The sequence below is a fragment of the Polypterus senegalus genome, chromosome 4 (genome assembly GCF_016835505.1).
Source record: "Polypterus senegalus isolate Bchr_013 chromosome 4, ASM1683550v1, whole genome shotgun sequence".
Taxonomy (NCBI): Eukaryota; Metazoa; Chordata; class Cladistia; order Polypteriformes; family Polypteridae; genus Polypterus; species Polypterus senegalus.
This window is the reverse complement of record NC_053157.1, coordinates 41,140,802-41,161,393: the sequence shown is the minus strand read 5'-3', so window position 1 is coordinate 41,161,393 and position 20,592 is coordinate 41,140,802. Positions and strand designations below refer to the sequence as shown.

Here is a 20,592-nt window from a genome sequence, read left to right as displayed (position 1 = left end):
TTTCGTCGACATAGCGCCTTATTTTTTTGGATTTGATTGTTTTTTACTGCCATCTACTGGTTGAAGGTAGGAATATTATTTTTATACCCTCGGTATTGCTGAGGGGCCAGAGCCTTTTCCAACTGCCGTGATCAGAGCGCCGGTATTTCGCGGGGTCTGCTCACACACACACACACACACACACACACACACAAGCCCAACACTCACGCTCAGTGACATCTTTAATATCTCCCTGTGAGAATCGGTGGGCCCCATCTGTTTTAAAAGGACAATTATCCCTGTATCTAAGAAAACTAAAGTGGACTGTCTGAATGAGTACCGACCTGTAGCATTTACACCAGTTGTGATGAAGTGTTTTTGAGAGGACACAATGAAAAATTGTGCTTTGAGAGGTAGTGGAACACAATGAAATATTTTTCAGGTAATCATGATAACCTCCACTTTGTATATCATCACAAATGTTTCACAGAGTATGTTATATCCCTTGCGTTCCGTGCCACCCTGGAACATCTGGATAATAAAAAGTGTTACACCAGAAAGTACAGCATAGCATGTAATAAAGGTGTGCTTTCAAAGCTAACCACCAAATTCCTATTTCTACTTAGGACTCAGCAAAGCACTCGATTTTGGACTTCCTAATTAACAAACCTTAGCATGTATGGACTGGCAGCATCACATCCTCCATACTCACCTTCAGCGCTGGCATCCTAGAGGGTAGTGTACTAAGTCCCCTTCTGTACTCCTAGTTCACTTCTGACTGTGTGGCCAGATGCAGTTCCAACTCTATGATTAAATTTGCTGAAGTTACCACCATCATAGATAAGCCTGATCACCAATAATGATGAGGTGACTTACAGAGTTGAGGTCTACCTTATGATTTTTTTTATTAACATTTTATTGAATTTATTAAAAGCAAGTCAAATTTTACGAAACTAAGTTCAAATCAAATCAGCCCCACCCGTGAGAAAGTGAGCTAGGTCAAAAGGGTAACACTTTAATAGTAGGAAAAATCTAGTACTGTAAATAAATAATGGAAGAGAATCCACTTCCTCAATTTAAATCCTTATTCTAAAATGTTATTGATTAGATCTTGCCAGGTTTTGCACAGATCCTCTAAGTGAGAATTTAATTTTTTCCAAATTCAAATAATATATAACATCAGTTATCCACTGACTTAAAAGAGGAGGGTTAGGGTTCTTCCAGTTGAGCACGATAAGTCTACGTGCTAACAGTGTAGTAAAGGCAATTATAGTTTGTTTGTCCTTCTCCACTTTAAGCCCATCTGGAAGTACAGCAAACACAGCTGTTAGTGGATTAGGAGAGATTGTGACACCAAGGCTGTCTGAAAGGCATTTAAAGAGTTTACTCCAAAGTGATGTTAATTTGGTGCACACCCAAAATATGTGGCCCAGTGAGGCTGGAACTTGATTGCAATGTTCGCAGGTTGGATCTTGCCTTGGAAACATTTTGGACAATTTTAAACGAGACAGATGTGCTCAATAGATGATTTTAAGTTAAATAATTGTATGCTTTGCGCATATGGGGCTCAAATGAATTCTGCGCATTGCTGCTTTCCACTCCTTTTCTGAAATGTTGAGTGAGAGGGCCTTTTCCCACTGTACTCTGGGATCTTTGAAAAGGAGGGACTTTAAAATCCATCCATCCATCCATCCATCCATCCATTAACCAACCCGCTATATCCGAACTACAGGGTCATGGGGGTCTGCTGGAGCCAATCCGAGCCAACACAGGGCACAAGGTAGGAAAGAAACCCTGGGCAGGGTGCCAGCCCACCACAGTGTGCGCGTGAACACATACACACCCCACATACCAAGCACACACTAGGGACAATTTAGGATCGCCAATGCACCTAACCTGCATGTCTTTGGACTGTGGGAGGGAACCGGAGGAAACCCACGCAAACACGGGGAGAACATGCAAACTCCATGCAGGGAGGACCTGGGAAGCACACCCAGGTCTCTTAACTGCGAGGCAGCAGCACTACCCACTGCACCACTGTGCCGCCCAGACTTTAAAATGTTTTTGTATATTACAGAAATGCTGTCTGAGTCCTCAAGACTGATCAATATTTTTTCCATGAATAGCGGTAGGTGGGAGGTGTGGACAATTGGACAGGTTTTGTTTAGCAAAGTTTCTAATTTGGAGGTAGTGAAAGAAATGTGTTGTTGGAAAGTTAAATTTGGAGTTTAGCTATTCGTGGATGTGAAGACGTTATCTATGTACAGTTCTCTAAGTGATTTAATCTCAAATGTATTCCAGACATTAAAAACTGCATACGTTTGAGTACGTGGAGAAAGGTGGTTATCGTGCAGAGGTGCCACAAATAAAAGATTCTGTATCTTGAAGTAGTTCCTACATTGGTTCCATATTGTGAGTGAATGAAGCACAATTGGATTGTTAATATATTGGCGATAACTTGTATTTACTGGGGTACAAAGCATGGAATAAAAGGAAGTATTGTGGAATTTTATTTCTATTACGGACGAAGCCTGTGTATATTCATCTGTTTTTGTTTCTTGATCTGTTCTGGTAATTTCACTGATAAGCTTTGATACATTCTTGGTTTCCAATTTATTTTTGTGGGAAAGATATGAAATAATCTGTCCTCTTAAGAAAACCTGCAGAGTTTCCCACAGTATTCCTGCAGAGACCACTGATGATATATTTCTGTCTAAATTAAATTGATTTGCTTGGATAATAATTCTGTACTGTTCTTGTATGCTAATGAAAATGGGTTAAGACACCAGCTCCGAGATGAGTATTTGGGGGATAATGATTTAAGCTCCATGATTAAAGGAGTGAGGTCGGAGATAACTATCGTTTTCTTACTTACAAGATTTTATCATAGGCAAGAAATTGTTATTAACAGTATATAGAAATAATCAATTCTGGAGTAACAATGATGCACTGGTGAGTAGAAGGAATACACTCTTGAGTTTGGGTTTAGAAATTTCCATGGGTCTGATAAGTTGTGATCAGTTACAAACTGTGCAATTGTTTTTACAGTGTAAGATGTCATCACCCCTGTGGCAAGAGACCTATCTAGGTCTGGATTAAAAACACAATTAAAGTCATCAGCTATTATAATTTTATGAGTGATCACATTGGGGATGGATGCAAACACGTTTTGGATGAAGTCCCTATCATCCACATTGGGTACACAGATATTTATCAAGATCATTTATCGCCTTTCAGGATCAGATACTACATCTGATACTACAAATGAGATTGTTCTATGTATAAGAATTTCCACACCTCTAGCTTTCTTTGTAAAGCTGGAATGAAATATTTGGCCAGTCCAGTCTCTGTGCAGCAGAAACTGACCCCTGCTTAATAAGTGGGTCTCCTTTAAAATAATTATTTTAGCATTTACTCCAACTTCTGTCTTCTGTGAAACTGTATAAGGCTATTGGCACTGCAATAGGTTCAGGGATTGTTTCTGAACAGACTAACAGATTAGGCTGCTGAGTCAATCAAAAGAGCAAATATTGTAGCATAACAAATGCCAAATATATAAGTAGCATTTCCTAATTTGCTGACACCTTTATCCAAGGTGATTTACAACATTGGAAAAGCAAAAGAAATAAAGCCAATTGTATCTGATATTTCTTTTCCTTTTTCAATTGGAGCCTTGTTCATGGTCACACAGTGTCAGTAGTGGGATTTTAACCCTCAGCCTCAGGATCTGAATTCCAAAGCTTTAACCAATTTGCCACATACAGTATAAGTCAGCCATGGACATGGCTGTCCATTGATCCGTTGGTAATGGTGCTGTCCATCCATTTATCTATCTCTGACACTCCCCTCTACATGAAAAAGAATGAGGTAGATAGATGGAAGGAAGAGCCTGCTCAAAGAAGTTGTCGGTATCAGTGGTGATGAGAATTTACAATCCTCAATCAAATCGCTTCACTTACTTTTGGGACTCCAATTGGCAAGCTGTGTGCAGGACAATGAAGGAAGACAGAAAGTTGCACCACTTTGGATGGACAATTGATGAAACAGGAGAGGGACTGAGTCAACCATCCATCTATGTTGAGTCAGTCTTGGTCAGGATCTCACCTTTGACCCTGCTGCCATGGGTTGCCCTACTCCCAATGGCATGACTCAGGGGATCATTGATCACCATTCCACCACGTTAAGGCACCAACTCGGTGGAGGGTCATACAGCATATAATGCTTACAAATACATATTGTGTATAATTTTATATACATTGTGGCGTGTAGGGGTCAGACAGCTCCTCAAACTCAACACAGACAGACACAGGACACAAGCTCAGAACACACATTTTTTTAATTTTCTTTGTGGGAAACGCTTTCAGTCATTTCTCACCTGCTCAGCACAGTACAGCAAGGACAATAAATAGCAAATACAGCACTTTGCCTTTTCCTTCTCTCTCTCCCTTTCTCCTTCTGACTATGGCTTCTGGAGCAGTGGTGGTAGGCTGCTTTTATGCCGCACCCAGTATGATCCAGAAATACTTCCGGTAAGGCGGAAACCCAGCATAGTAGAGCGCTGCAGCCCCTGCAGCACCCATAGAACTCAATCTTCCAAGGAGCCCTGGCACCACTACAACCCTGAGGGGATGTCATCTATTGCTCCGGTAAAGATAATGCCCTGAGCCGACTGTCACCTCTGGTCCTTCCACTATAGAGGCACTCCGTCTGGGTAAGGACCTCAGCCGTTCCCACAACATACAGTATGTTACATGCTATGTATTTGTGTTTGACTTTTGTTGGTATTGTTTTACTTCCAAGTGTTTTGGGGGAAAATTTCATTGTACTAAGTAAACATTACAATGAACTTGACTTTGTTAAAGAGGTTGATTAAGAATCACCAACTAACCTAACCTGCATATATTCCGGGATGTGGGAGAAAAAATAGACTACCCATAGTTAAACCCAATGGCAAAAAAAGTAGAAACTCCACATTGATAGGAGAGATTTGAACCCAGGATGCTGGAGCCATGAAGCAGCAGAGCTTTCCATTGAGCAAATCAAAATAGTCTTCAACAGTTTTTGTCTTTTGCTATGTTTGACAGTGCCTTCTCAAATAATGACTACCGTGGTAATTTATGTTGTAAATAATGAAATACAAGGCATTCAATTCTTTTTATTTTAAAGTAGTTCATTTTATATTTTTGATTTAAATTTCTGGGCGGCACGGTGGCGCAGTGGTTGCGCTGCTGCCTCACAGTTAGGAGACCTGGGTTCGCTTCCCGGGTCCTCCCTGCGTGGAGTTTGCATGTTCTTCCCGTGTCTGTGTGGGTTTCCTCCCACAGTCCAAAGACGTGCTGGATTGGTGATTCTAAATTGACCCTAGTGTGTGCTTGGTGTTTGTGTGTGTCCTGCAGTGGGTTGGCATCCTGCCCAGGATTGGTTCCTGCCCTGTGTTGGCTGGGATTGGCTCCAGCAGACCCCTATGTTTGGATTCAGCAGGTTGGAAAATGGATGGATTTAAATTTCTACCATTTGTCTTTTATCAAATCCTTATTGTCATGAATTAGGCACTTTTTTTAAACATCCCGAGACCCTTTACTTTAATTTCATTACTTTACAGAATTTACTTAATGATTCTGTGGTCACTATCACTTATGAATTTTAAGCAGGAAACCACAACACTGGGGGCAAGGTAGCAAGACTTAACCTTGGACAATGCTTAGGGAATGTGTGCCAAGAAAACCTTCAGTGCACCGCAACCGAAAGTCTATGCCTTTGACAAAACAGAGGTGGGATCCATGAATCTGTGCTCTTATGTCAAATTCACAACATATCACCTCGATGTCACAGCAGATCTCAAGAAAGAGAACAGGAGGTGATATCTTGGTGATTAGGAGTCACAGTGCTCTCCTCATTTACTTCTTACATAAAAGAAGTGCAACCCTAGAAGGTCTTGGATTCTCTCAAATGATTTGTGAGGCTACCAGTACACCTGACAGCATTGTCATCTGTCAAAAGTGTTGTCCATATACTGCTGGTTGCTCTTTCAGCAGATGTGAAGTCCTGGATTTCAGTGGCACAAAATAAACAGATCTCCTTTTAGTAGCCATTGAACCATTAAAGGGCTAGTTTCTTATAACAGCTCCACAGCTGTATAAAGCTTCTGAAATGGGCTGCCCTACCAGGAACTCTACTCCTGCCAGTACCCTCTGTTTCTCTGCTGTCAAAATTCAGTATGGTGGCTCTTTGGCTTCTTGCCAGATATTCACAGCCCTTGTCCGTCACTCACTCTTTTTCGTTCAATAGATGGTCAGGCACCCTTGGCTTCTAAAAAGTGGAGTTCTCTCAAGCTGACCTGCTTTTCCCACCAAAACTGAATGTGAAGAGTACAACCTGCTTTCTGCCATCTGTAAAGCCTCTGTCTTACACAACACTTAAGTTACGAGCCAGGAGCTACATCACAGCCCTTATTAATAAAGACTCCAGTAACAACTGGGAAGTTAAAAGTATTATAAAATATAATATAAAAATAGCACAAACAGCTTTTAATGAAAAATAAACTTTACTTTTTCAGAAATAACAAGAACAAAACAGATCACATGCGATAACATTTTTGAAATATAACATTAATTATATATACAGTATATATTTAAGAGTGTGGCAAACTTAATGATGTAAAGAGTTGATCTGCAAATAAAACACCTTATGAAAACATATATATATATATATATATATATATATATATATATATATATATATATATATATATATATATATATATATATATATATATATATATATATAATGTTACTGCCATATTCACTGTCTATCACAGAGATTCCTTTATAAAAAAAGTCCCACACAGATAACATTCTAAGGCAGTCTGGTTATGGCTCTTCTTCTGCCATTTCTTCATCTGGACAACAGTAATACTCGACAAAACAGATTTGTCCATCATCATTTCTAATCATGTATTGCAAAGAAAGAAATCCACGATTATCTGTTCTGACTGATACTTTACAGGAAAGAGCCAATGCTTTTGTAGAAGGTTTCAGCAGAGAAATTTTATATCTGCAATGATAATCATATGAAAAATTAATCAAAAGAATAAACATATATTGTAAGTGACTAGAAATATATAATGAGTACTGGCCTGTTTGTCTGAGTCTGGGTGCACTGAAATATCTCCATCATATCGGAATCCTTAGGGTAGTCACAATGAGTACTTCCAGAGTTCCCAAATGTTGACAATCTGTATTGTTAACCAAGATAAATAAACAAATAAATACACGCAAATGTTATGATGGAATTAGCTATCTAATCATTACAAAATTAATGCACATATTTTCTAGATTATTGCCAATCCCACTTATTACATTTTAATGTTTAGAGTTAAAAGAGTGTTCAGTATAGTATTTTATGTGTGGGCAATTATAATTGTGCAATTTCTGCTAGTGATCAATGAAGTTCACATCTTTCATAGTGTTTTCAAAAGCCTACAAAAAATAAACACTCATGATTAATCTCACAGCTCCAACTGGCCGAGGCTGAATCCAGTGGGGTTTCCAGCTTCCATCTAAATTCTAAGTACAGACAGCTTAGGCTGACTAGTGAGCTTAAATTGGTCCTGTGTATGTGAGTGTGGCCTCTAATGGACTAGCATCCTGTGCATATACCCCTGTGAATATACTCATTAATTTTTGGGAATGTAATTTGTTTGACACTGACAGGAGAATTGTGATATATATATACACACATATACACATACATATATACATATATATGTATGTCTCATGTGTATGTCTCATTATTAAGTTTTGCAGTTATGGTGCACATCTTTCTTAAGAATATTTGTAATTAGCCAACCTGCGGCGTACCATACGCTGCATAATCAGTCCGATTTCTTAATGATTTTTAAGCACAGGGAGAAAATTAACATTTGAAAAATCGGTAATGTAATAAATCAGCAAGAAAAGCAACATTGTAACACGCGGAGTGTGGAACGGCAGGAGAGGAGAAGGACGTCCACTTAGCTCCCTCTGTCATGCTAGTCTGCTGATTTCTCATTCAGTACACACTGCCCGCTCATGTGCCCACCTCCAACTCGTCACTGGAGTCGTTGTCGTCTTTACACAGTCCAGATGCACCTGTGACTGACGTAGGCGTTTCATTGCTCTGTGCGGTTTTGCCTGCTTTTCTATATATAATCCACCAAGACATCCGACCACGATAGTAGCGAGGTGGGAGGGGAGTGTGCACAAAGGGTAGGGACGCAACCAGTGGGAGTGTATGAGTTGCACTTAGTGGGAATTCCACGGTTTGCAGCCCGAATGGGGTTCAACGGCTTACCCACGCCTCTCTGCGCCAGGTAGACACACGCTCAATCTCATGCATAATTATTAATTGAATGCTAAACACTTCTGGAAAGACACGGTTGTCTAAAACGAGTTGGTGTGAGACTACAACAGTAAGCGAATGAAAAGATGGAACTCTGGAGAGAGCAAAATACAACACAATAGTGAAGCCGCTGCATAACAAACGCCGCATAATTATTTATTGATGGTTGAACACTTCTGGAAAGACACAGTTGTCTAAAAAGGGAGGGTTTGAGAAAACAACAGAAAGTGAATGAAAAGATGGAACTCTGGAGAGAGCAACATATAATTGTCCGTGAGTGAAGAAGACGCATGTTTGTCGCAGATGCGAATTGCTGTATATAGGGTGTAAAACAGTTTGCTATGGTGCACGAGGTCGTGTGTCGTAACCAAAAAATCGGTTTTTAAAGACTGCTTACTTCATTGTGTTTTAACCTCAGTTGGAAAGGATTGTTTTAAGGATCCCATGGGATACCCCTCGCAAACCGTATTACATGCTGCATATGGCGATTCACCTCCATGGGAAACATGCCTCTATGAACAGTCAACGTGGCTCGGAGGTGCCAGGAGTTGGTGGCCGTGGCTCCTTCCTGCATGCGCCATAGGTGTCTTACTTGTCGGCGGCTCAGTGAATCCACACCCCTTCTGGTGTGCTTTCCATGGTTGTCTTGCCTTAGTGAATTATATATATATAGATAATTGTATAGCATTTTGATCTCATAGGTAGTAGAGAGGTTGATAAGAAAACACAGATCATTTTGTCATGTTGGAAGTGTGTAAATACAAATAGAAAATTTAAGTCTGAAAGTGAAAAAGTGTGATCTTAGTTGCTGATCATAAAAGAAATGACACTTAAGTCAGCTACTATGATATACAACTTATTATTTATATGATACTCTTTGACAGCACTGGACTGCTTTTATATTGCTAATGGCAACATAAAAATTAAGCTTACTGAACTTCCTTACAAGCCAATACTATACGTTCAGTTTACCTCTGTGTCAAGATGCTCGTGTAACGTGTGTGTGTGTGCATGTGTTAGACCATCAATTATGTTGTCTGTTAGGCTTTTCTCTGAATTTACTATCTTACTGTTTTTTATTTATTTATCTGGTTTAGTACAATGCTATATACTGCATACCCTACCGTTCTTTCTTAAAATCTGTGAAGTGCCTTGAGCATGGGAAAGGTACTATATACATAAAATGTATTATTATTATTATAATATATGGAATACTCACCTGAAAAAAGGTTTATCAGGAGACATTGTGATTTGCATAACTTCACTGGTCATGTCTAGCTCAGAGAAAGCCTCCCGAAGGCTATCAGATTGCAGGATTACTTTGTTAACAACATTGGTGCTGCAAAAATCAAAGTCCAGTGTCTCTTCTGGTTCTTGGGTTTTTATTTTGCACACTGTTACCACTCCACCTTCTTCCAAAAATAACGTGAGAGGAAAACCATAACCACTGTAGCACATCCTCAGAGCTGTTGTCATTCCTAATGGTGAAACAGAGGTGAACACTGAGAATGCAGCTCTGAATCAAATATAACATAATAATGGATGATAGAAATGTGTATTTATTTTATGTGCTTATTCATTTATCTATGGTAATGTGATGAAAATACAGAAGAATGTTCAAAATACCAATAATTTCAAAAATTGAGACAACAATACACAGGTTTTTATTCTGGACATTAATGGTGTTGTTCTTGCCTTAAAAGACTGCAACAAACTGCAAGGACAACATGTATCCTTTAGTGAACTGAAGCACATGTGTCAGGTGTCTACAGAAAGGTGCTAACACCACTGTGGCAACATCATTATAAATATAAAGAGGGTTAACGATAATGTTGATTAAAATAATAGAGGAACAGTTTATAAGCATGTTAACAAATCATGCATTATAGAAGCTCTAAAATATATATCCCTGAACAGCTATCACAGTATATTTTAGAGTCGAAGTAAAATATGTTTAATAATTAAAAAAATTTTTGTGAAATTAAATTGGATCCAAAGACTTACAGTTTAAGGCGTCAAGTATTGGTAGATTAACAAAACAAAATGTTTTGATGTGAAACAGCCATTTAGTTGGTTCATTCTAGTTAACCTGGAATCAAAGCAGTACTCAAAGCTGGTCCCAGTGAGCTGTTGTGGAAGCGGTTTTCATTATTAATCACAGGCCAGTTACATCCTTGAATTCACTTATTTCATCTGTCATTACAAACCGTGTGATTCAGTTTTGCAAGAGGTATATCACCAGCAGCAGTTTTGTGTAACTACTCTTAAGTAGGACAAGTAAGTAGAGAACATCAATGGATCAATTGACATTTATTTAAGTGGAGAGGACTGGTGAGCTTTGTTGGGCTTAATGGACTGTTTTTGTCTAAAATTTTCAATTGTACTAATACAAAAAGATAATGACAAAAACAAATTAATTTTCAGTGTAAGAATTCAAAAGAACATAATTGTGGTTAAATATTTTAGAAAAATATACAAATTATTCTAAAAGAACTTCTAGAATTACAGATTAAACATAGAAGCAATAAATAAATTTGAGACACATGTCCAATCACACACAGGAACTAGTCACCAGTTACAATACTGGTTGAAATAAAAACTAATAGAGACAGTGGTAATGTAAACCCAAGTTTGGGAAACTCTGATTTATAACATTTATTTTAGCATATTATGTGACCAATACCTTTCAAGAAGTGTTTAGTCCATTACAAGGACATCAACAACTAAATAAAATCATGTGTTTATTATACACACTTACCTGGGACAGCGCTGCTTCCAAAAATACTCAAGCAGTCTAAAAGAACAGTCATGTTTACACGAAACATAACAGACTCTTCCTTGATTATGAATTCCTGGAAAATATCTGCCTGAAAAATAAATATCCCATCCATAATTTATATCAGCAATCATATAACAAACAAGAAAATTGACAAACTGGTATCAGGAACAGCAAACCAAGCACAGATTCATACGATAGAAAGTTTATTTTGGCTTTTACAGAAATAGAACAGCTATTTTGTTTCAAAGATATTTTTACTTATATTTACCCACTGCTAGCACAATTTCATTTTTCACACATACCCAAAGCCTACCTCTGATAAAACAGTGTATCTTATCACAATACCAATTTTAAACGCATTTAAAATTTAAATTCTATCAATACGATATATGTCTGCTAATAAACTGATATTGACTTCTGCATCAAGATTCTGTAAGAAAAAGGCATAAAATGACACTAAAGAGTACATTCTATAGATACACAGAACATACGAAAGTGTTTTTTACATTTAGTAATAATCATTTTGTCATTATATGGGCATATTTGTAAAGAAGAAAAATTTACCAGTTTAGTAATGTATACAGCATGTGCATATTAGTATACGTAATTTCCATAATTAAAAAATTGCACAAAGAAAATGACCCCTTTTGTGTTAACGAATAATCTAAAATAACTATGGCTTTTATTTTTTTCAAATGAAAACTGGTATGCATGCAGCCAGTATAAATGGCCCTGATGTTGCCCTTCAAATACCACTCCACTGGCTTCTGTGGTCTTGGCAACATTTCAGGATTTGACCATCAATTCTCATTTCATGTCTTTTGCTATCACTTCCATTCAAATTGTCTTTTCCATCTCTGTACAGACCAGCAGCAGTCACATCATATGTTCTGAGAGAATGGTTTTGATATAACTGCTATTCCTGGTTACAGGCCACCTGCAGTTTACCTACCACGTACACATAGAAAGTAAATGATGCTCTGATCTTCCACAAACCCTAGCTGGCAGTATGGCGAGGATTTTGCACTTTAATTTCTTCACTGTTTTTATCACTGGGAAGCTCTTCCAGATAAGAAGCCAGCTCAAGAAAATACATCTTCATACCCCTGTGTGTCCTTGATCACGGAATACTTGACTAAAAGAAGACAATGTACAAGGTTCCTTGATTGTGTATCAAAGAGAGTTTGTCAACAACAACAATCCCATGGAAGTGGCTTGCTTCACATTTTTTCTACTCTTAAATTTATGGTATCTAGATACATTCTCAAATGATTCTTGCATTGTTGGCTACATCAACATCAGAGGTGAGGAAGAATAAAGAAAGTACTCTTGTCATATGATGCAGGGAGAATTTACCTGCAAATGAAAATTACAAATTATGCAAAGGAGTTGGTGGTGTGTTAGGAAGCCCCTCAAACCAGTTTCCATAATACAGGTGTGTAGGTGGTGCATCTGAACAGTAGCCTGGATTGGATGAATGATTTAGACATGCCACACAAAAATCTCAAAAGTAAGCTCTCGTTTTTGAGAATAATCAAGTCTTTTTCTTTTTTTTTTAATTTACAGTATAACAAACTTGCTTGGGATGTTCTACCAAACCATAGTTGCCAGTGTACTGTTCTACATGACTGTCTACTTAGGGAGTAACAACAGCTCAAATTCCAAATGGTCAGATAAACTAATCAGGAAGTCAGCTGCATTACAGGACTGATCCTGGACATAATGGAGGCAGTAGTAGAAAGAAAGGATAATGGCAAACTCTGAGGTCACTTTGTCTAATGCCTAGTGGATGAGAATACCCACTGAGTACTCTGGGCTATATGCAGCTCAAACATTGTGTCATTCATCATCAGAGTACTGGAGGTAAGGTTTTAAAGTTTAATGTCTTTTGTGACACAAGTCTCTCATTGATACTTTTTGAAAGAACAAAGAACTTGTGTTCAGATTACTTGTAAATCACATTCAAAAACTGCCCTTAAAAAAACATGTAATTTTTCTAAATTTTTAAACCACTTACTTGAATAAAAGCATTGGCTTGTAAACACTTGGAATCTTCAACAGTAACCTTGATTCCATTTGAAGTGGCCAAAAAAGTGGCATGATCCTTAAACTGGATGGCCTTCAGGATGTTGGAGATATTTCTAACATTGTCCAGACTGGCTATAAGGACATACTGTTCGTCCCCTGCTTCTGCTTGAGATGACAATGGCATAGCAATCTATTCCTGATTGGGAGAGCCCAACAACACCGTCAGAAAATCTGTTAAAAGAAACGTTAAGGGATTACAACGCCACGAAAACTATAATACATAAAATATTTACAAAACATGAAGGATTAAACATGAAGGTGCTTATCTAGGTAAATCTGAAACAATGCTGTGCAGAGCCTTTATCGGATTTCAGACAAGAATTTTACAAGTTCATGTTTATTGCCTTAGTGGTTGCTTGTGCTACACCTTTTACTTTAAGAACAGCTTGCACGATAACACACTTGACAGCAAGGCAGACCACCTGTCTTCGTTTAGTGAATACTCAAATATCAAAGTCAATCGTACAGCATAATGTTTTAACAAGTCCTTTTGTTCGTTCAACTCTGAACATAATAAACGGGCAAATACAATCAATTTCTGAGCTTCATCATTGGCGTGACGCTGCTAAGGATAAGCGGATTTGAAAATGGATGGATGGAAAATTTAACTGTTGGCTCGCGGGGTGTCAGTGTCCATCCCTGCAGCATCGGACGTTAGCACAACACCCAGAACTACAAAGTAAATATACTGCAACATACATTTGACTGTGGCGATTCATCAATGGTTCGTATATTTTTTAAATGTAACATTACCAAATGATACCGAATAGTGACAAAATCAAATATAATGACTGTATTTCTCGATTAGATTTTGAATAAAGGACTTCCAACGTCGGCGCCACTTACAATTTTAACTTTCTCACAGACAGCCCAGTTTACGTCACATGATAAGCACTTCCTGGGTCGTCTCAGTGATGACGCGCGAACTGTAACCTCTGCGCTAACCACGCTTTTGACGATTTCTTTTAGCAGCAGTCCTTTGCCAATGTTTGATAAGCAGCAGAATTACAACACGGATGGTGAGACTTTATCTATCTATTTCCTGCAAGTTTTTACACTATGTGGTGCATTACTGCCATCTTCTGTACTGGAGGTGGTAATCCTTCTATTCTGACCATATTGAAAATTAAAATAATGTACTCCTATATTGTTTATACTTTTCTTTTATAGTTCTTTTTAATATATTATCTATGTACTCTGTGAAATTACCTCATTTTCCCCCACTCTAGTGTAGACCCTTAAAATGTCATGTTAAGGGCTTTGTATACCAAAAATATGTAAAAATATAGGTTATGTACACATTTTCTAAGGTGGATGGAATCCTTTTTAGGAACAAAGAAAACTGGGTGTTAGCAGATTTCTGTTTCAAAAGAGCTGAATTCTGCAGCTGCTAGCACATGGCAGGGCCAAATCTAAACAATAACACTCTTGCTTTCTCTCACATATCATTCCAGATCTTGAATGCGTAAATTTACAAACACTGCTTTCACACATTATGACTTAACAATGTAATTAACATTGTAAGCCTAAATGTGTGTGTGTATATATATATATATACAACCCCAAATCAGAAAAAGTTGGGACAGTGTGGAAAATGTGAATAAAAAAAGAAAAAAGCAAGTTATAAATTCTCCTCAAATTTTATTTCATTGCAGACAGTATGACCACAAAATAATTCATGTTTTTTTCATTCTTGCCATTCAGGCTTGCAACACATTTCAAAAAAAGTTGGGATAGTACAGCATTTACCACTTTGTACAGTTCCCCTGTCTTTTAACAACACTTAAAAGACGTTTAGGCATTGAAGAAATCAAGTGACTAAGTGTTGCAGGTGTTAGTTTGTCCCATTCTTCCTGCAAACAACGTTTTAGGGGCGCAACAGTACGGGGTCTTTGTTGACGCATTTTTCGTTTCAAAATGCGCCAAACATTCTCTATAGGAGACAAATCAGGGCTGCAGGCAGGCCAGTCAAGCATCCGCACCCTCTTTATACGCAGCCATGCCTTTGTTATGCACACAGTATGTGGTCTGGCATTGTCTTGCTGAAATAAGCATGGGCGTCCCTGAAAAAGACGTCGTCTTGAAGGCAGCATTTGTTCCTCCAAAACTGAGATATACTTCTCAGCATTGATGGTGCCATCGCAGAAGTGCAAGTTACCTTTGCCGAAGGCACTGACACAACCCCATACCATGACAGACCCTGGCTTTTGGACTTGTAGCTGGTAACAGTCTGGATGGTCCTTTTCCTCTTTGGTCCGCAGCACACGGCATCCATTTCTTCCAAAAAAGATGTGAAAAACCGATTTGTTTGACCACAATACACGTTTCCACTGCACAATGGACCATCCCAGATGCCTCCGAGCCCAGAGAAGTTGACGGCACTTCTGGACACTATTTATGTAGGGCTTCCTTTTGGCACAGTACAGTTTTAGCTGGCATTTCCTAATGTACAGTAACTATGTACTGTAGTGCTTGAGAGTGACTTCCTGAAGTAGTCCTGAGCCCATGCAGTTATATCATTTATTGATGAATGATGGTTTTTGATGCAGTGCCGTCTGAGGGCTCGGAGATCACGGCCATTCAGTTTAGGCTTGCGCCCTTGGCCTTTGCGCACGGTAATTTCTCCAGATTCCCTGATTCTTTTCACTATGTTATGCACTGTAGAGGGAGAAATGCCCAAACCTCTTCCAATCTGTCTTTGAGAAACGTTTTTCTTCATCATTTTAAAGATTTTTGCCCGCACTTGGTGGCAAACTGGCGATCCTCTGCCTATCTTTGCTCCTAAAGGAGTAGGCCTTTCCTCGATGCTGCTTTTGTACCGAATCATGCTTGCAATCAACTGTTAACATCACCAGTTTCAAATCACATCATTATTTAGTTATTATACCTCATTACTACCCCTGAATTGCCCCCATCCCAACTTTTTTTGGAATGTGTTGCAATGGCAAGAATGGGTGTTTACTTACAAATCAAATGATGTTAACCAAAAAAAACATGACTTATCTTGTGTTCATACTGTCTGCAATGAAATAAATGAAAATAAAAGTTAAGGGAAATTTGTAAATTACTGCTTTATTTTTTTATTCACATTTTCCACACTGTCCCAACATTTTCTGATTTGGGGTTGTATATACACGTATACATAGTGATGGACAGCCAGGACTCTTAAATGGCTGGGATGCCTGCGTAATGGAAGGACCAGGGAATGGAGTTTGCACTGGACACTACCTCCCCCCAGGATGACATAGGTCAGCCCCCCGACTGACAGTGGTGCCACCAGGTTGGAACATGAAACCTTAACACTCTCGGGGCCCGTGGCTGAGTCTTCTTCTGCAGGGCTGCCGCCACACCCAGAAGCACAGGTGGAAGGAGATTGTGGAATACCTGGAGTACTTCTGAGTGCTGTAGAAAAGGGGCCGTCTCACTCAATTTGAGGAGCTAGAAAGACGAAGCATGCAAGTGGAGGACTGGAGACAGAAAGGAGAAAGAGAAAAGAAAATGCTGTGTCCTGTTTATGGTACTGTGCTTTTGGGGTGGGGGATGTGTAACCAAAGACAAGCATTTTCCCTTGAAAATAAAACCTGTGTGTTAAAAAGACTTGTGCCTCTGTCTGTTGTGTTGGGTGTTTGGGGAGATGTGCACACCCTGGTGGTTCACAATATAATAATATAATACTCCTTATTAGTGTTTTACAAAGACACCGCTTTGCCAGCACTTATTCATACTGAATCAGTATAGAGTCAGCCTAAGTTGTATGTAATTTTGTAAAGCTGAAAATCAGAATTCCATGAGCAATGTTTAGAGGCCACTGGAAAAAATATGAAAACCCTACATGGACAGTAATTAGGCAATGATTATAGTCCTATATTTGTAAAATGGCACACCTAACTACTGCTCAGCCATGAATAAATGATATATTTTTTGGACAATATGCAATTGTCCTGATTGACATTTTGTATTTATTTTTTCTTGGGTTTTATCTAATCGCTAAACATTTTTTTCTGGAGTTTTATTATCCAGATAATAAGATTCTAAAATGTATATTCTGTTTGGAGCTTTTATTTAAAAATGAATAATTTTTATATCAGTTTCTAATGCAATTTTGTTTTGGTCTTGAGGACTGCCATTTTGAGAAATTTGCATTACCTTTTGCACAGTAATCCTTTCCATGATGTATCAGGACTGTACAATGCTAACATCATTGGCACAGCTATAATAGATACCTCCTAACTCCTCCAAGCTTAGATTTTGATAGCCATTACGTACACTTCTTTTTGTGACATCTGCTATCACAATTTAGCTTTGATTTTTTGACTAATGATTTTTGGTTTGGGGTGGCACGGTGGCAGAGCGGTGGCACTGCTTCCTTGCAGTTAGGAGACCTGGGTTCACTTCCCAGGTTCTCCCTGCATGGAGTTTGCATGTTCTCCCCGTGTCTGCATGGGTTTCCTCCGGGTGCTCTGGTCTCCTCCCACAGTCCAAAGACATGCCGGTTAGGTGCATTGGTGATCCTAAATTGTCTTTGGTGGGCTGGCGCCCTCTGCCTGGGTTTGTTTCTTGCCTTGCACCCTGTGTTGGCTGGGATTGGCTCCAGCAGACCCCTGTGGCTCTGTAGTTAGGATATAGCGGGTTTTATAATGGATGGATGGAATTTCTTGTTTGTAGAGAAAAGCCAAGCAAAATGACACAGGTATCCTCTTTCGACTTAATCTTGTTTCTGACCATGTCTTTTCTCCTGGTCCTTCTTTATAAAAATGTTTACTGACAATGCTTTTCTTTTACAGAAATTATTTGTAATACATAAATTATGTTTTATAATATGTTTGAACTAAAATTGTATTAAATAAATGAGTTGACCTTTTGATTATACACACAGTAATATTTTTTATTTCATCTAGTTGACCTTTTTTAAAGACAGGAAGGTAGTGTAGTGGTAGTTCTGGTGCCTTGTAACAAAGAGTCTGGGATTCAAGTCTTGGGTGTTTCCTCTTTGTTGTCTGCATGGCCATCTGGTGTCCACATGGGTTTCCTCAGGTTACTTGAGTTTCCTCCCACAGTTCATATACATACAGTTTAGGTAGATTGGCAAGGCTAAAAACTGGCTTCTGATGTGTTTTCACCATGCAATTGGCAGGTGCCTTCCAATTTTCCTGTAACCCTGCTCTGGATAATTTGGGTTGGAAGATGGATGGATGGGACCATAGCATAAGTAAATGAAGGAATGAAAAAAGGTCTATTTTTTAACTAATAATTTTACCAATTGTATTAGTGTGGTTTGTAGTTTTAATGTTAACAGCACATTAGATGAAGTTCACCATTAAATATGGTCATATGTGTATCCAGTGTAGAACCAAGCTAACTATAGATCACATATCACTGGAGCCTATCCAGTCAACATCAGGTACAAAGGTGGACCAAATCATGGAAAGATGCCATCCCATCTATAATATAAAGTTTGATTCATATGTAATCTGTAAGGGCCAATCTTAGAAAATTAAAGTTTTCAGTTAAACTCATATTAATGTTTGCTTAATTTTTTTATAGAATATAAATTTCTTTCATAGCCATAGCTTATGGTATAGTCCTTTCCCCCTATAAGTTAGTAAGAGATAGAACCTTCTTAATATAACTGAGAAACAGTGTGATAATAGATTCAGTTGTATTTAGAACTGGTCCCAGTACATAGGGACTTGAAAGACCCATTTTCAACTCAGAAATGGGATATGCATACAGTTTTCTGACCATTTTGTAATGGTTCAGAAATGTTAAGTAAATGGTAACGATTTGAGATGTAACAAGATTAAGCTTAGAACTGAACTTTTCTTAACATATTTTTTTTTTTTTTGATATTTTGATTTTCTTTTTTTGTGTGAACTGTTTTACTTTGAAATTTTACTAAACTTTTAAAAACGAACATATTTTGTCTGTGGAATCATTTCTGTGCATCAAGCTTTTGTTGAATCCCATTTTTTGAGTTAGAGCTGCTGAACTTTGGTAATTTTGGGAAAACGCAGCTACATAATCTTTAAAAATGTTAACAAACTTGATTTTTTTTCTGACAAAAGTTTTTATTTTGATCAATTAAAACATGTTAATCAGCCAAAGGCAGAATATAATAATTTATAAAACAGATATATTAATCTATGAAATTATCCTAATTACCTGTTCAAATTTTGTCTGTCCTAAGTGTACACCTGCTCAAGATTTAAAATGTACTGTACATTACTGATTCTCAATTCCGCTTAATCCAACACAAGGTTTTGCAGACCTAACCTAATTAACTTAGATTAGTGCACCCATTCACTTCAGGGCCCATAACCACACACACAACCACTCTTACACACTCAATATAGAACAGCCAATTCACCTAACATGAACATTGAGAGAACCAAAGTACCTAGAGAAAAATCCAGGCAGACTCTAAACAGACCATGGACAGATGTGGGATTAGAACTCTTTAGGCCAGATCTGTGAGACCACTGTGCCATGCTACATAAATATTTTTCTTAATAGAAAGAAAATCAGATTATTAAAAACTATGTGTTAGTGTAAGTTCTATAGGACATTCACAGTAAAAACTGTTAAGATGCGGTCAGATTTTAAAGGAACTCATAACCAGATGGGCTAAGCATGCTTTGAATTATTTTCTTGAGTCTTCAAACACCATTTATGGTAAGGTCACTAAGGTTCCAGGTTATTTGATATTTTCTGATTCATTTTTCTGTTATTTGCACTAATAACTGGTGACCTATGGAAAAAAGAAACAAAAACAATATGTAAGTAAATGTGATTCCTTTGGAAAAAAATCTAAGCAAAAATTTTAAAACATCTGAGTAAAAGAATTTGATAATTATAATATGAGAAAATACAAGACAGAAATTTTAAATTTGCTTAATCCAAGTCAGGGATGTAGAGGCCTGGCAGCACAGAGTGTAAGACTGTGCCCAACCCAGGAGAAAGCACTAGTCCATCATGTTGGGCCCATCTCAGTCACATCTACACAGAAAGATTTTGAATCAGCAATTAATGTAACCTGCACTTCTTTGGAGATGTTGGAGGAAAGCTGCAGTACCATGGAAAAATGCCACACAGACACACAGAGAATAAGTAAACTCCAAACAGACAATGATTGGGAGTGTGATGTGAGCACTGGATGCTGGATCCATAAGCCAGCCACAATACCCACTGTACCTTCACAAAATACAATATAACTATAAAAAAGAAAGCATTAGATAGGAAGTTAGTTTTGATATAAATGAGGTATTTACTACCTTACAGTGTTTAGTACATTTATCTGTATTGCAAAACTAAAGTATTACTATGCTCGGTATGTAATGTATAAAAGCTAACACTTAAAAAAAAAACAC

At 38.1% G+C, this 20,592-nt stretch overlaps 2 protein-coding genes across 3 annotated transcripts in view; both read right to left on the bottom strand.

The window, feature by feature from the left end:
• Positions 1-6,552: 6,552 nt before the first annotated feature.
• rad1 (RAD1 homolog (S. pombe)) lies at positions 6,553-14,251 on the bottom strand. Its single transcript, XM_039750511.1, has 7 exons — positions 14,072-14,251; positions 13,155-13,396; positions 11,117-11,225; positions 9,578-9,836; positions 7,115-7,213; positions 6,779-7,032; positions 6,553-6,646 (listed from the first exon to the last, which is right to left on the bottom strand). The coding sequence occupies exons 2-6, from the start codon at positions 13,347-13,349 to the stop codon at positions 6,849-6,851; spliced, it is 846 nt and encodes a 281-aa protein (XP_039606445.1). The 5' UTR covers positions 13,350-13,396; positions 14,072-14,251; the 3' UTR covers positions 6,553-6,646; positions 6,779-6,848.
• A 5,016-nt stretch (positions 14,252-19,267) lies between these two features.
• LOC120528566 (tetratricopeptide repeat protein 23-like) overlaps positions 19,268-20,592 on the bottom strand; it is a 39,225-nt gene continuing 37,900 nt past the window's right edge. The window contains exon 10 of one of the 2 annotated variants that reach the window (XM_039752749.1): positions 19,268-19,973. In XM_039752749.1, the coding sequence (XP_039608683.1) occupies positions 19,907-19,973 (67 nt within the window). In that variant the 3' untranslated portion in view covers positions 19,268-19,906. The remainder of the gene's footprint in view (positions 19,974-20,592) is intronic. The other variant, XM_039752748.1, reaches the window with a different exon arrangement.